Source organism: Brassica napus, chromosome A2, assembly GCF_020379485.1.
Source record: "Brassica napus cultivar Da-Ae chromosome A2, Da-Ae, whole genome shotgun sequence".
In the NCBI taxonomy this organism is placed as follows: domain Eukaryota; kingdom Viridiplantae; phylum Streptophyta; class Magnoliopsida; order Brassicales; family Brassicaceae; genus Brassica; species Brassica napus.
The window spans coordinates 1,786,662-1,801,586 of NC_063435.1; the positions used below are offsets into that span (position 1 = coordinate 1,786,662).

At 36.4% G+C, this 14,925-nt stretch overlaps 3 protein-coding genes, 1 long non-coding RNA gene and 1 pseudogene across 4 annotated transcripts; 2 read left to right on the forward strand and 3 right to left on the reverse strand.

The window, feature by feature from the left end:
* The first annotated feature begins 2,996 nt into the window (after positions 1 to 2,996).
* On the forward strand, positions 2,997 to 3,972 carry LOC125582133 (basic leucine zipper 43-like). The gene has a single exon (XM_048748660.1). It carries the CDS (start codon positions 3,094 to 3,096, stop codon positions 3,658 to 3,660), a length of 567 nt encoding a protein of 188 aa, XP_048604617.1. The 5' UTR covers positions 2,997 to 3,093; the 3' UTR covers positions 3,661 to 3,972.
* A 2,231-nt stretch (positions 3,973 to 6,203) lies between these two features.
* On the reverse strand, positions 6,204 to 7,999 carry LOC106390407 (zinc finger protein CONSTANS-LIKE 1). The gene has a single exon (XM_013830861.3). It carries the CDS (start codon positions 7,278 to 7,280, stop codon positions 6,327 to 6,329), a length of 954 nt encoding a protein of 317 aa, XP_013686315.1. The 5' UTR covers positions 7,281 to 7,999; the 3' UTR covers positions 6,204 to 6,326.
* A 238-nt stretch (positions 8,000 to 8,237) lies between these two features.
* On the reverse strand, positions 8,238 to 11,335 carry LOC106390403 (isoprenylcysteine alpha-carbonyl methylesterase ICME). The gene is made up of 11 exons (XM_013830858.3): positions 10,890 to 11,335; positions 10,464 to 10,540; positions 10,278 to 10,347; positions 10,051 to 10,131; positions 9,701 to 9,775; positions 9,412 to 9,513; positions 9,188 to 9,325; positions 9,051 to 9,116; positions 8,841 to 8,984; positions 8,665 to 8,755; positions 8,238 to 8,581 (listed from the first exon to the last, which is right to left on the reverse strand). Exons 1-11 carry the CDS (start codon positions 11,177 to 11,179, stop codon positions 8,420 to 8,422), a joined length of 1,296 nt encoding a protein of 431 aa, XP_013686312.1. The 5' UTR covers positions 11,180 to 11,335; the 3' UTR covers positions 8,238 to 8,419.
* Positions 11,165 to 11,761, forward strand: LOC125582145. Its single transcript, XR_007319980.1, has 2 exons — positions 11,165 to 11,303; positions 11,553 to 11,761. It is a non-coding gene; the product is annotated as an uncharacterized LOC125582145 (long non-coding RNA).
* A 163-nt stretch (positions 11,762 to 11,924) lies between these two features.
* LOC106365003 lies at positions 11,925 to 14,880 on the reverse strand (annotated as a pseudogene).
* Between the last annotated feature and the right edge of the window lie 45 nt (positions 14,881 to 14,925).

The window sequence follows — 14,925 nt, forward strand, 5'->3', positions numbered from 1 at the left end:
ATTAATTTTTTCGAAATTCCGAGGGAAAGCAGATCCTCGGAAAATTCCGAGGAACTTTAGTCCCTCGGAAAATTCCGAGGAACTTTTGTCCCTCGGAAAATTTCGAGGGAAACATGTTCCTCGGAATTTTCCGAGGAACTGAAATTCCTCGGAATATTCCGAGGGACTTAAGTTCCTCGGAATTTTCCGAGGGACAAAAGTTCCTCGGAATTTTCCGATATACATTCTGAGGAATATTTCGTCGAAACTTCCGAGGATTGGTCCATCGGAATTCCATCGAAATATTCCGAGGAAGACGTCCCTCGGTATATTCCGAGGAACCTTCCGACGAACTCTGTGTCCTCGGAGTTTCCTCGGAATTTTGTTTCCTCGGAATTCCGTCGGATATTTCCGACGGAATTCCGAGGAAATATGATTTTCCGAGGAGATATTTCCGACGACTTGTTTCGTCGGTATGTCCTCGGAATAGCGTTATTCCGACGACATACCGACGATTTTTTCCCTCAGTATACCGCTGTTTTCTTGTAGTGTACAAAGAAGAGTTATAAGTTAAGTTCTTGTATAGACGTGATCTTCTCTAGATGACTTGATTTAATGAGATTAAATACGTAATGAAAAGGAAATCAATTATAGACTGTAGACCTGAGATTTATTATCCGGAATCCGGATATGATCTGAGATCTGCTCCGGATTGGCGTTGAAAATAGAATACATGGGGCGTCCAAATCCAAATACGGATAATAAAATTTCGGATATGTCAAGACCGAGTCCGAATCCGGATATCTTGATTTTTAGGTCCATATCCGGATCCAGATCCGTAATTTTTAAAGGTTTTAAATTTTTTAATCTTATTAATAATTATACTTGATATATTAATATATACATAAAATTAATTTTATAATATTATATATAATTTTTAATATTATATACATATATATATAATTTATATATATTTAATTTATGTATTATTTTTAGAATTTTAATATTTTAAAAAATATATATTTATTTTTTTAATTATTTTTATGAATCCAAATTCGGATCTGACGAATCCGCATGTGTATCCGGATACCTTAAATTTTCTGGATATCTGGATTCGTTCCACTTCTGTGTGACTGTATTATTTATTACCTTAAATTGAAAGACCAAAGTTCCAGAGTCATTCTATTGCAATTTTTTAATGATTTTCCACAGTATTTTTATAAGTGTAAAAATTAGTTATTTGGCAAGTATTGAAGACTATGTAGTACTCCCTCCGTTTCAAAAATATCCATATTTTAGAAAAAAATTGTTTCAAAAAGATATATGTTTTACATTTTCAATGTATAAATTAATTACAAATTTCAAAAAACATAATGGTGTTTATAAAGATTTTATTGGTTAAAAGTTGTGGAGAATATTTGATAACAGAAATAATGCTTGTAATTATAATTTGATATGTTTTTTTAATTAGTATAAAAAACCTAAAACATACATATGGAGGGAGTATAAAGTAATATGCTTTAGTCTGGAATTTTCCTTATCGAGAAAAAACACTAACATTTATAAATGGTTAAGATATTATGCACAATCAATGGCTTATTAGTGTTTATGGAATGTACATGTATAATATATGGGTGAAGTTCAGTATGACATGGTTGTGTTTGAGGCGCGTAAACGTGTAAACAACTGTTTAACTCGGCGGGAACGTATTAACAATAAAATTCAGAGGTTAAAACCATGTTGAGAAAAATAAAGTTCAGAGGTTGCAAGATCAAGGGGGGCCTGCGACGAATGTTATGATCTCATGTTTGGATTATGCATGGGTTTCGACCTAAACCTTCTAATAAAAAAAACAATATGGATCAAATATTTAAATTTCTTGGTAAAATTCTAGTTTAGTAATTATTATATTAGTAATTACCTTTTGTGATACTAAGAAATTAGTTAACACCACGTTGTTTTATATATGATCTAGGACCTCCTATTAAAATTTTACGCAGGAAACCATATAATAATTGATGCTATTAGGGAAGAGAAGCAAATCTCAAGAGTCCAAGAGATAATCTTCTTATTTTTTTCCATCGAAAAAGAAGAAGCGAGATGTGAGTTGTGTAGATGTTGAAATTAAATAAAGTATGTATATATGTATATTTATAAGCTTTATAAATTGACTTATTTGGCATCATTACCACTTTATATGTTGGCTAGCAAAAGCATTGTGACTAAACTCAAATAATTTTGAAACCCCACAACTAGAAACTATAAATTTTCTCTCTGATGTAAGCACAAAACACTGATCCAAACTTGATTTTATCCACAATATATACATAACGTGCCCAACTCCTCATTTGTCATTATCATCATAATGCATGGGCATGATATATAAGTATATAACCCTTTGTCAGTTCAATTATGCGCGAACATCATTATCATGCATCATGTATGTTCACCTGTTTAATGCCACTAGATGGCCATGGTACCCTCCTATACTCGCATTGCACCGGCTACAAAAACTTTCCGGCCACTTGGTTATTAAACTAATCATATCATATGGAGGTGGTGTGTGTGATGACACATGGAGGTGGTACATCAATCGATCATACGATATGATTGGTGTTTAATGGTTACGATATAGCACAAGGCATGCTTCCCAAGTATCACCGATCGATGAATAAACAATACTGTCAATGGAAACAACTCATTTTAATTCATGAGAAACCAGTTATCAATGTCGTAATTTATCTTTAATATTACCTACAAAACATTATGTTTAGTATCAACTTTATATATTTGGAGATTTATATGGCAACCTGCAAATAAATAAATAGTCTTCTCAATAATTTAAGGAGAACAAAACATGCCAATGGGTCATGTAGAAGACATAATCTTTTTTTTTTTGAACACGTAGAAGACATAATCAAAATTATTTTATTTCAAAAGCTAAACCCTTAAGCATGTGTCACGAAAGCCACCAATTTGCAAAAAAAAATGTGGTCCACTTCTATGCCTTTATCTGCTGTATAAACACTCCTTCTCATTCAATCTCCACCATTAACTCACTCTCGTTGAGCTCTAACAACATCAGTGAGAGAGCGAGAGAGAGAGAAACTGACCATGCAGCCAAATTATGATAGCTCAAGTCTTAACAGCATGCAACAACAAGATTACTTCCACTTAAACCACTATTACAACAACCTAAACCCTTCAACCAATATCAACAATCTCAATCTTATCCCATACCCTCAAATTCATCAAGAATTCAATCTACAATCACCAGGCAACAACTCCACCACGTCCGATGAAGCAACTGAAGATATCTTCGTCATCAACGACAGAAAGCAAAGACGTATGGTATCTAACAGAGAATCAGCAAGAAGGTCAAGAATGAGAAAGCAAAGACACTTAGATGAGCTTCTCTCTCAGGTTGCTTGGCTAAGAAGCGAGAACCAACAGCTTTTAGATAAGCTTAACCAAGCCTCGGATAGCAATGATCTTGTTCTTCAAGAGAACTTGAGGCTTAAAGAGGAAAATGTAGAACTTCGTCAAGTTATCACATCCATGAAGAAGCTTGGAGGAAGCACAAGCATCCAAGGAAGATACTGCTCTTCTTCATTGGATCATGAGTTGGATCAAGACTTCTCTTGTATTACAAATGATCCAAGGACTCATCATCCATCATGAGTTGTTCGTTCTGATCGAACTTTAAGTTTCTACCTCTAATTAATCTATCTCCTTTTTTTGTATCCACAAAACTCTGGCTCCTATATATCTTTATGAGCCGAGAACAAAGTGGATTTTTATGTATTTTTTTCTCTGGTCTAGGCTTAGGTCTAGCACCGTTGAAACGTTACTTTTATAACGGTTTAACTACGTACCAAAGTTTGAGTTTTCTTTTCCAGCTACTTGTGATCATGAATAATGATTTGGAAGATTGCTTCTATATGTTATAATCTTGATTTTGTATAAACATAAAAGAAGATCATTTGGAGATGATGGATGTATCTTCTTGAACTTGAAGAAGATGATATACAAATTATTATTAGGATATAATTTTAAAGTTGAAAACGATAAACTAAAAGAAAAGGACAAGAATTATTAGTCGAAAAGAGAAATGCATATTTTAAGTATACGTGCATAAGAAAGACAAACAAGAACTACCAACTCTCCTAACCCAGGACGACAGAGTAGCCAATTAATGTCAAGAACAATAAATTACTCAAAAAGGTCTTTGATAATTATATATTGTTTCTTCGTGAGGATCATTCGAGGAGAATCATTTATCGAATTCTTTTCGCATGGCATTGAAACATATGAGGTGAAAGTGGATTTGTGAAATTAACGTATCGTATATCAAATAAAAGTGATCCTCTCATATGTGCGCATGCATTATTGCCTTTAATCTCGTCGGTGAATAGCATGCCTATCACTCGATATAACCATCGCGTTTTTGAACACGTCACTCCTTCGATTATTTTCCTAACATGTTTGATCGCTACCGATTATGATAAAGTTTTTTTTTTCTTTTTGGCTAGAATTGTGATGAAAAACTCTCGCCCCTAGCTCTGGAACTGGGTTGCGGGTCAAACCCGCCCCGCTGATCCGCCAACCCATGGGTAAACTGATTTTTTTTATTCAAAAAATTTGATTCGCTTGACTCGCAAGAAGAAAATATGAAATCCGCACCCGCCCCGCTTAAACCCGCGGGTGATCCGTTAGACCCGCGGATAATATTAATAATATTAAAAATTATTAATTTAAATATTTTTTTATTAAAAATAACAATAAAATTTAATATTTAAATATTTTTTATTAAAAATAACAATAAAATTTAATATTTTAAATAATTTTTATTAAAAATAATAAATATTAATCTATTTATAATTAAAATTAAATTATTTTTTTAAAAAATTTCCATTTAAAAATAATATTTAAAAAAAAAAAAAAATTTAGTTTTTGCGGGTTGGCGGGTACCCGCACTGAATTTTGGCTGACCCGCACCCGCCCTGCATAAAAGTCACTCAACCCGCACCCGCATCCGCGAACCAAAATTTTCAAATCACTCAACCCACACCCGCTCTGCAGCGAATCAAATGGAGCGGGGCCCGTGGATAATGATTCATATTCCCAGCACTACCTAGCTCCCTTTAAATATAAAAACAATGTATAATGCATGGATCTAAACAGGGTAAATTCCCGAAACCTAAATAGTACTCCCGTACTCCCTGTCGTTTTAAGTTTGTGCATACAGATTAAGAAAACAACTAATTTTGTATATTTTCTATTTAAAAACACAATTATTTATACACTTAATCATATTTCAACCAATAGAAAAATAAATTGCTGAATAAAATTAATAAATTTTGTATTAAAAATTGAAAACGATACTTATTTTATAATGAAAAAATTATTTACAACAACACTTAATATGAAACGGAAGGAGTATAGGATAACATGTTTTCATGAGCTGATGCATGAGGCTAACTTAATTTGGACACTTTTTCTCTATATTGGATCCTTGGTTTTGTAGACGGGCTTAAATGAGCTTTTCTTTTTCATTTGCTTAGTAAGGTCCATAAAGTTGAACGGTGTTGATGTGTGGATCGTGGTCAAATTCTTGGCCTATTTCTCAATTCTCACTAGTGAGGTCACAATGCAAACTCAAACCAATCACAATAAATATGCGAAGTTGATGATCATTCCATGGACCACTCGACTGAAAACAGAATTACCATAGGCGTATTTGCCACACGTGATACAGAGATTCTCAAGAGGTTGTGATCCGGAAAATAACATGTGGTGTTACTATTTTTCATATCACCTTTTACTATTTTCATTTTTTGAGTAAACTAGATACGTTATTCCTCTGGCTTCAGGCAAAATGTATATAATTGAATATTCTTCTTTTACCTTGTGGTAACTGTCCATGTATATCTCTGAGTAAGGCTAAGGCTTCGAGTCCTAGAGTCATCAACCAACTGTTACCTGAGCCACAAGTTGTAAGAAAGTTTGGAGTCCAAAAGGAGCAAGCAAGGTTAGTTTATTATGATATAATCACATGTCTCAGGTTGTCTTCACGTCTCTGTACATTTAGAGAATCTGTGGAGTATCAACATACATATTTGGCATCTTATTTCTGAAATGAAAAAATTAACGCACCATCCTTAGATGGGTTGTCGGGGCGTTATCTACCGATGGATAATATTCTATTCTATGTGGTGGTATCATTTCACATAACACAGTATTCATATTTGGTTTTTAACTAAAGTTACAGTGATGATAACTTCTAAGGAACTCAAACAAGTAAAACATTTACAAGCATGCAAGCTAGTTTTGCCTTAAGCATCATATCATAACGAAGGAACAACTCCATATCCTGTGTTGAACATTGTCATTGTGGAGAAACCTTGGTCTGCCTCTGCCTCTGCATCCACTTCTTCTCTCTTTACAAACCGGCCTTTGATCCGTGGTCTTGTCTCTGCATAAGCTTTCCTTGAAGCATATCTTACCCTCTTCTCAAACTTCCTCGTCTTCTTCTTCTCTCTGTATCTCATAACCCTAGCCTCTCTTTCCCCTGGACTAAGTATCTGAGTTGAAGGGTCAGGTAGTTGGTCTGTTGCCGCTTTGGGGGATGGTGAATGTAATACTACTGTTGTGTCACTTGTCGTTGACTCTGGCACAAGACTGACCATATGACATCCTGAGGACACATTAGTGAAACCAAACTGAAAGTTGTGTTGCTCATGGTGCATGTGGGCCTTTGATTCTTCAACTTGAAGTGGAACAACTCCATCTCTAGCATATCTACTTCGAGGTACGTTGTAGTCTTGTTGATAATCAACAAGGTCCAGACTATTGTTATTGTTACCACTGTTTTTCTCTGAACTAGGCAACAACCAAGAAGCCACCTCTGTTTCATCCTCTTCTTCTTGTCCCATCACCACTATGTTCTCTGGACCTGTCATCGCTGTTGTCTCACTTGAATGGTTAGTGGCCATGGAGGAGATTGGGAGAATAGGAACACGTTGGTGGCGTCTAGCAAGTGGGTTTACTAAATGAATCTGTGAATCACAGGCTATGCATAGTGATGCAGCATCTGCCTTGCAAAAGAAGGCAGCTGGTGCACGCTCACATGCCTCACAGACTCGAACACGTTCGTGGCGGGAAGCAAGAAGATTGGCAGCGTGAACTTGAGCATCACAGGTGGAGCACAAGTAAGCAGAATCAGCTCGGCAATACACGGTGCATGCGGCTGAACGGCATGTGTTGCAAACTTGTGTCCAGTTACGGTCTTGTTTCAACATAATAACTTCAGATGTAGTTAGCTTGATGATGAGGTAGATTTATGTTTTGAAAGGCAGAGACTAAGAAGGCAAATGAAGGATATAGGGTAAGACAGGTGGCGAGAAGTTAGTGGCTTTGAAAAGTTGCTTGAATATCTTGTGGCTGGCTGAGTTTCTGTGTAGGGTTTGTGTATTGGGTCCAGTCCTGAGATGCTGACATTGGCTTTTGGATTCATCAACCATCATCAGGACCAAGTGAAGACAACTAGGTTGCAACTTCTGAATCGTATTATCTGCTACTATTTTGGTAAAGCTGGTTATCAACATCACCTATGGTATCAAGTCGGTCAAGCTGACGTGGCAAACGAGGGAGATCCGAGCAGGCAATTAGAATCTACCAAGTGGCTTCAAGTCTTAAAGATTGGGAAGAACATGAGCCACAAGTTGCAGCAAATGGTGGGTCCAAAGGTGAATAATATGGTTGGTTATATCGACATCACATATGAAATGCTTGTTTAATTGTTTATACAATTCAATTTGCATATGATCACCATTATATTCATAGTAACAAAGCGTGCACAAGTCCATGCGAGTTGTTACATCTCTCTATCACCTTTTGAGTATATGATAAAACTGGATAATATCAATTTAGCCTTTCCTAGAAAATTTTCAAACTTGCGGAAGTAATCATATTGATATGAGTTCAAGCCTACATGGCTGAATCCATAAAACTTATACTACTTCCGTTCCTTAACAACAAATTTTCTAAGATTTTCACACATTAAAAAAACACATTAATTCACTATTGTAAAAACATCATTTTACAACTATCAATTTCCAATAACTTTCAAACAATACCAATTCAATACACTCAATTAGTTTTTTTGAAATTTACAATTTCTACATGGAAAACATAAAAAATATATCTTTGTGAAACAAATGTTTTCTTCTAAAACATCTATCGAAACTAAGGGAGTATTTTGAATTTTAAACATATTCTAGTGTTTCTAATCAAACTGACACTTTAAGTTAGATTGTGCAGAGTTTTGAGTTAAAAGGTAATAGCTTTAAGCTTCAACACCATAGCAAACGAGAGTTTCTATTTATATTTTAAGATACAAATCGAATAACACAAAATTGAAAATACAGAGGCTTCTCTGTCAGAAGGGGCTAACCTCACGAGCTAGTTTCAGCAACAACTCTGGAACAAGACGCTTTCTCGGAGGAGCCAACGAGTCTTTGGCCAGCGCGTCATCATCCTCGGCGTGTATCACAGAGACTATGTCATCAAAGAGTTCATCTTTACCGCCTCTTAAGGGATCCTAAAACAAATACTCTCATTCATTTATTATAATTACCAAAACACTGAGTCTGTGTCCGTGTTACAAAGTTTATGTGGCCTTACCTGAAGAAACAAATCTGTATGTGTTTTTCCGTTGTATAAAATAAGCTCCACTTTAGCTCCAACAGCTTGGAGAGCGTCTGCAAACGTTTTGCTGCAAAAAAAAAAAGAGAGAGATGATTTTAGTAAAAGCAAAGCATTGATTAGTAAAGTATATCTTCAAGAGAATGATCATGTACCTTGCATCACATGGTATTGAATAATCTGAGGATCCGTGGAAAAGCATAATTGGAGGCAACATAGACGCAGCTTTACCAACAATTGGGTCTTTCAATCTTACTTCTGGTGAGAATTTATCAAATGACTCTTCTCCTTCCATTATGCTACAAGATGAAGTTGGTTCATTATAATCAAACTACGTTTTAGGATTTGGTTAAATTAGAATTTACCTTAGGAAAATGGAGCGATACAGTCCCCGGTTATGGAAGTGATCAACCAAGTTGTATAGATTGTACCTGTTCAAGTTCAAAATGATAATCAGATTGATATGTTACCAAAACGCACATTAAAACTTAGGGAATAGTACCCTCCAGATAATCCGAAGTAAGCTTTTATTTGGGAAACCCTCCAAGAGATGCTCTCTCCTTTTGATTCTTTAGTAGCTTGTTCCAATAGAGCACAAGCGGCTATATGTGCACCAGCTGATTGTCCCATCAGGTAGATCCTACAGAAACGCAGTTCAGTACTCGAGACCAAGTTGGAAGATCTAATGGTTTAGATAAAAGTTAAAGTCAATGAGTTGATGGAAACCTGTTGGGGTCACCTCCAAAGGCAGCGATGTTATTGCAGACAAATGAGATTCCTTGAGAAGCATCCGTCACCATATCACTAATTGTTCCCTGAGGAAAGTTTCTGGACCAAAAAAGGAAGGGATTGGTTTATAAATGCATGAAACAGATATACATTTTCAAAATCCCTAAAAGCTCCAAACAGAGCTATAATAATTTCGGTTCTGTGTGGAATGTACCACCTTGGTAGAATCTAGAGTAAGGAATATATTTAACAGAACACTAGGTTTTAGATTGTGTACTTTAGTTACCTGTAGTCAACGCATGCTACAATGATATCCCTTTCTGCTAGCTGCATTCCCAGGAGCGAGCCCCAGGCTTTGTACCTATATAACAGCACAAGAGTGGCAAACATGAACTCATTAACACACGACTCAATCTAGTGCAAGATTCAAGTGAAACTTGGGTGAGATAAGAATGCAGAGTACATCGATGGATCTTTAACGTTTTTTAACCCAAGTATCAAAAATAACAGTGAGAGGAACTAGGACACGATATTTATTTTACTACACCTACACCAGACTACATTTACAGAATTGTAAAACAAATGAACTTCAAACTTATGCATAGGAGAATGCTGTAACTCTAATGTGCTACTCACCCAATAATCCAAGCTCCACCAGTCACGAAAACAACAACCGGCTTCATACCATCATTGTTGCTTGGTAAGTACAGATCCAGCCTACCAAAACGTCATTCATAAATGCCATGCATCAACAGTCTCAGAAATGGGTGATACAATAAGAACAGAGGTATTCAACAAAACCCATTAGGCCAAGGTGAAAGGAGTAAGTAAGATTCTGGTCAGTTCAGACATCAGACACAAACCTATTCCTTGGTTGATCTCCGTACACTACACTCCTCCGTACTTGCGATGAGAAAAAATACATATAAGCAACTGCACAATACACAAAAAAAAAAACTTGAGATCAGAAAAACAAAGACTTCCCAGAAGAAAAAAAAATCTTAATTTAAAGAAAATGTCCTTCCAACAAAAAGTAAGAAAAAACAAACCTTGAAGAAAGCCAGGCATAAGCAGCATAGCATAACATGTAAGCGCAAGTAACTTCATGATCCATCGATAGCCTACCCTGAACATTACTCAACAAATTAAATAAATCCTTCCCCAACTCTCTCAGAAAAAAAAACACCAAAACAAGACATACATTACGAGTAAGCTGTCACACGTTCGATAAATCAAGAATGGAATCAAAAAGCACATGGGGGTAGCTTTCCTTACTAGACCTAAGTTCCTAAACCTCACGCAACTTGCAAATAAGACAGAACAGAGTTCCATTGATTCATTACAGAACAAGCAACAGATACAAGTATAATAAAATATACTAAAGTTAATGATACCGTGCACACAATGGTTAGAGCCAGCTAATATCATCTATAAACCAATCATTAAAACGGGGGAAAATTCGAGATCAGTAGTACCCGAGGTATCGAAGAAGCTTGAAGCTAAGACGAGTAACCAGATACGTCTCCTTCGCCGCGTGTCCGATGTCGCGGCCGAACGACGGCTGCCGGCAAATCCGACGAGATCCTCCGTCCGCCGGAGACTTACCGGACACTCGACGACGCACCGGTTCGGGCGAAGACAAACCGTTGGAGCCGTTGAGAAGAGTCGTTCTCTCGGAGTCAATAACCTCCTCGATCTCCGATACCGTCGAGGTCATCGGACGGCATCGCTCCGGCTGGTGAGTCTCCAGAGGCGGATGATGCATCTTTCGCCGTTGAATTAGTGAATCAGATACGTCTTATTCCTCCTCGTGTTCGTCTCGGTGAAGCTCTCTCTCGCAAATTTTTCAAACTCTTTGCGCCCTCTGTTGTTTCTCCCTTCACCAGAAGGTAATAGTTATATCATATAACCAAGAGAAGACTGAGACGGTGTCGTTTTTTGATCCCTTCCTTAATTCACTCAAGTTAATTAATTATCTTCTCCTAACCAAACCAATATAATCATGTAAATAGACACGAAAAAAGCTAATTATCCCCATAAGACTTTTGTCGTTTGTATTTTTAGGGAAATAAATTTATTTTTTGTTAGTAATTTTTTGATTGGATGGAGTAGACTGACGACTTCGTAGCTATTGGCAGAAAGGTTAAACTCGTGGGACCCAGACATGACGAATATTTCAGAATGTGTGAGAAGAGAACCCATCACTTTCAGAAGCTCTAGATCATGTGGCAGTGCCCACCAACCACTAGAAAGAACATCCCACGAATATTTTTTTTCTTTTCGTAATTTGTAAATTACTAATAATCATGTATGGACACCACAATCAAAGTAATAATGTTTTTTTCTTTTCGTAATTCTAGTAAATCTTCGTGTTCTATATATTTTAGCTTATAGTAATAGATTTACTATAATATGCTAATATCTTTAAATATAAATTGCTTAGTTGATGAAGCCAGAATTTATTAATAGGTTTCAAGGTTTTAAATAAATCTTTTGCAGAAATTAGATTTCTTCCCAGGCTTTAGATTTGACGAAGGAGATTTGTTGATTCTCGAAACTTAAGCTTTTTATCTCATGAGTTCTTCCATTCTTCTACTAGTTAATTAAAGAATAGAAAGTCTATTTGTTCAACAAGACTGAGAAAAGAGGGAGACTTGGCTTATGTGCCTATGGAAAGCTTGATGTTGTAACATGTCTTTTATGTCTTGTCTAATGGTTTAAAACCTGGTTTGGACTTTGGCCTTTAGGGGTTTTAGTATTTTCAGATCAACTACATTGTGTTTCTCATGTATTAAGTTTTTTTGTTTTGTACAAAAATGATTAGCAGCTTGTTTCATGTTTAATGTCTTGCTGTTTATGTTACCAGTAATGGTTATTCAAGTCGAAATGATAAGATATATCTCAATTAATATTAAACTAAGACCGTCAAATGTCCAAAGTCAAAAGCATGAAAACAGAAAAAAGTTTCCGAATTAAAGAAACAAGAGAAACATGGTAGCTCTTGTAAAAAGGGTGGACAATGGGTTTAGTATCAACTTAGGAGGCTTGACAATCATTGACTTTTTGTTTCTTCCTTTGGCTTCTTCGAAGTTGGGTCTGACAAAGTGGTTCCTTCCTTGGCTTCTTTGCAATAAAATCACCTAAAGCACTGCTTAAAGCACATGAAGTCAACAATGAAGCTCTCAACAAATCCACAGCCTGATTCATAAACACAGAATTTTCATCAAGTTCTTCCAACAAGTGCAAGATAATCAAATAACCGGGAAAACTAAGCATACATACATACCTCTGCTTTGCTGATGTCAATTTCTTGAACATCAATATCTTCTGCGTTGGTCTGCAACTTCTTAAGTAAGCAAACAGTAGAACAGGAGCTCATCGGTGTAATGACCAGATCATCTGACACCGTGAACTGTGTCTCTTTCTTCAAAAACCCGGAACAATGGGTTTGGTGATCGTTCCCATGGGATTTTGGATCCACCAAAGTCACAGGCACAAGTTTGTCATTACGATAATACGGAATCTTATTAGAGTCTCTAGTCAAGGCATATATTGGAACTGGTTTGTTGACAAAGGAATATATGAACCGGTAGTAAACCGGTGGTTCAAGAGTGATGATACCAGGCAACTGCACCTGAAAACTATAAAAACAAGGGAGGACACCTTTGGAATCTGCTGATGCTGCTTTTGTTTCTTCATTAACAACACTCAAGTCCTTGAAGCTTCTGCACAAGTTTGCTAAGCAACCAAAAGTGATACTGTTTCCAGATATCTCCAATACAGATTCCAGTGAGACGGCAAGAAATGACAAGAGAAGCTCAACAAAATCTTCTCCGCACTCAACAAATAAAATCTTCATATCTTGATTCCTAACGACTGCGTTTATAGTTAAAACCTTCTCTGGTTCAGCCTCATCCTTCTTCTCCTCCATACATGGCCTTAACGTTTCATAAGACTTTGTCAAACCTTGTGCGCTTCCCTTGTTCAAGAAAGTCTCCGTCAAGGGAGCATTTGAGGAGAATACACACTGCAGCAAAGTCAGGACCTGGTAGATCCAGATCAAGACAAACCGTGAGGTAAGTAAAGCATTTTAGGCAAGGCTGGTTGGCCCCAATGTTTTTTGAAAAAACTAACATAATTTGTAAAAACAACTTCTATTAAAACTCTTACTAAATCTTAGAACCGGACCTTGTTAGAAGTATAATAAATAAATAAACGTAGAGAGAAGGGAGTTTAAATCTAATTTACATTCTTAAATTGTTAGAACAGAGCCGCATGCATTGTAAAGCAGTTTTTTTTATTTAAATCTAATTTACATTCTTAAAAAAAAAAAACATCGAGAGAAGGGAGTGAGATTTGTCCAAAAAAAAAAAAAGAAGGGAGTGAGATTACCTCTTTGGAACCAATACCAACAAACTTCTCCCCGAGCTTACTAACATCAGCACACCCTAAGGATTTAAGCCTTTCCAAGACAAGACCAGTGGACTTAACTGCCACTTCCAAGTCATCAGTTATGATGAACGTAGTAGAGGCACCACCACCGCTGATAAATACTCCATTTTGCATGTTATCTGCAACTTTTAGTTGTGAATAATGAATCTCTTCCTTCATCAAGTTTTCACATCGACATCGAGTAGTGCTAAAGTTACTGCACAACCTACAGTGCGAGAAGATAGGACACTTAAAGTACTTCTCGCCCTCCGTAGGATTTATGTTGACCTTTAGCCTTTGGCACTGGACATCGCTGACACTCCTCGGACAAAGGAGCATCCGCTTACAGGCTTCGGTCTGGAAATTATCAAAGCCCATATCCACAACACTTGTATAGAGGTTGTTAAAACAGCCAACACTCACGGGATGATCTTTATTATGCTTCTTAAACAACCTGGCGATTGTACCCATTGGCAGTGTTAAGAAACTGAAGAGAACGTCGACAAAATCTTTACCGGCCTCAGCCAAAACAACCTTGTTCTTCTCTTCATCAATGACAAGTCTCAAATAAACCTTTGCTTCTCCAGAACTTTCAGCCATTGTCGCGATTTTGGAGGTAAGAATAAGAAAAGAAAGAAGATAATATTTAAATGAACAAAGAGGTAGTGACACCAAGAGAGAATATATAAGCAAAGTGTCTGACAATGAATAAAACAATTTAATACCAAGAAGCAACCCTTTAAGCTTCCCCATGAGTGCAGACTCGTAAACCAATACGTACTAACTACAGTAGGATGTTTTTGTAGCCTGCACTTTAAATTTAGAAACCCCAAAAGCTACACTCGAAGACAACCCTTTGAGCTTCCATCTAGCTTCTTTTTAACCATCGTTTATATCAAAATGTTTAGATGTGCAATTACAAATTTCATGATAATTAACTTCTGTTAAAAAATTAAGTATAAGTGAAAACAGAAAAAAAAAATCAAAAGGAGGAGCAACAATATAGAAAAAAAACAAGTCAGTCTGGTGACCAGATGTAGCAAGCAGCTGAGGTTTTGGGTTGAACAATGTGAATCTTTG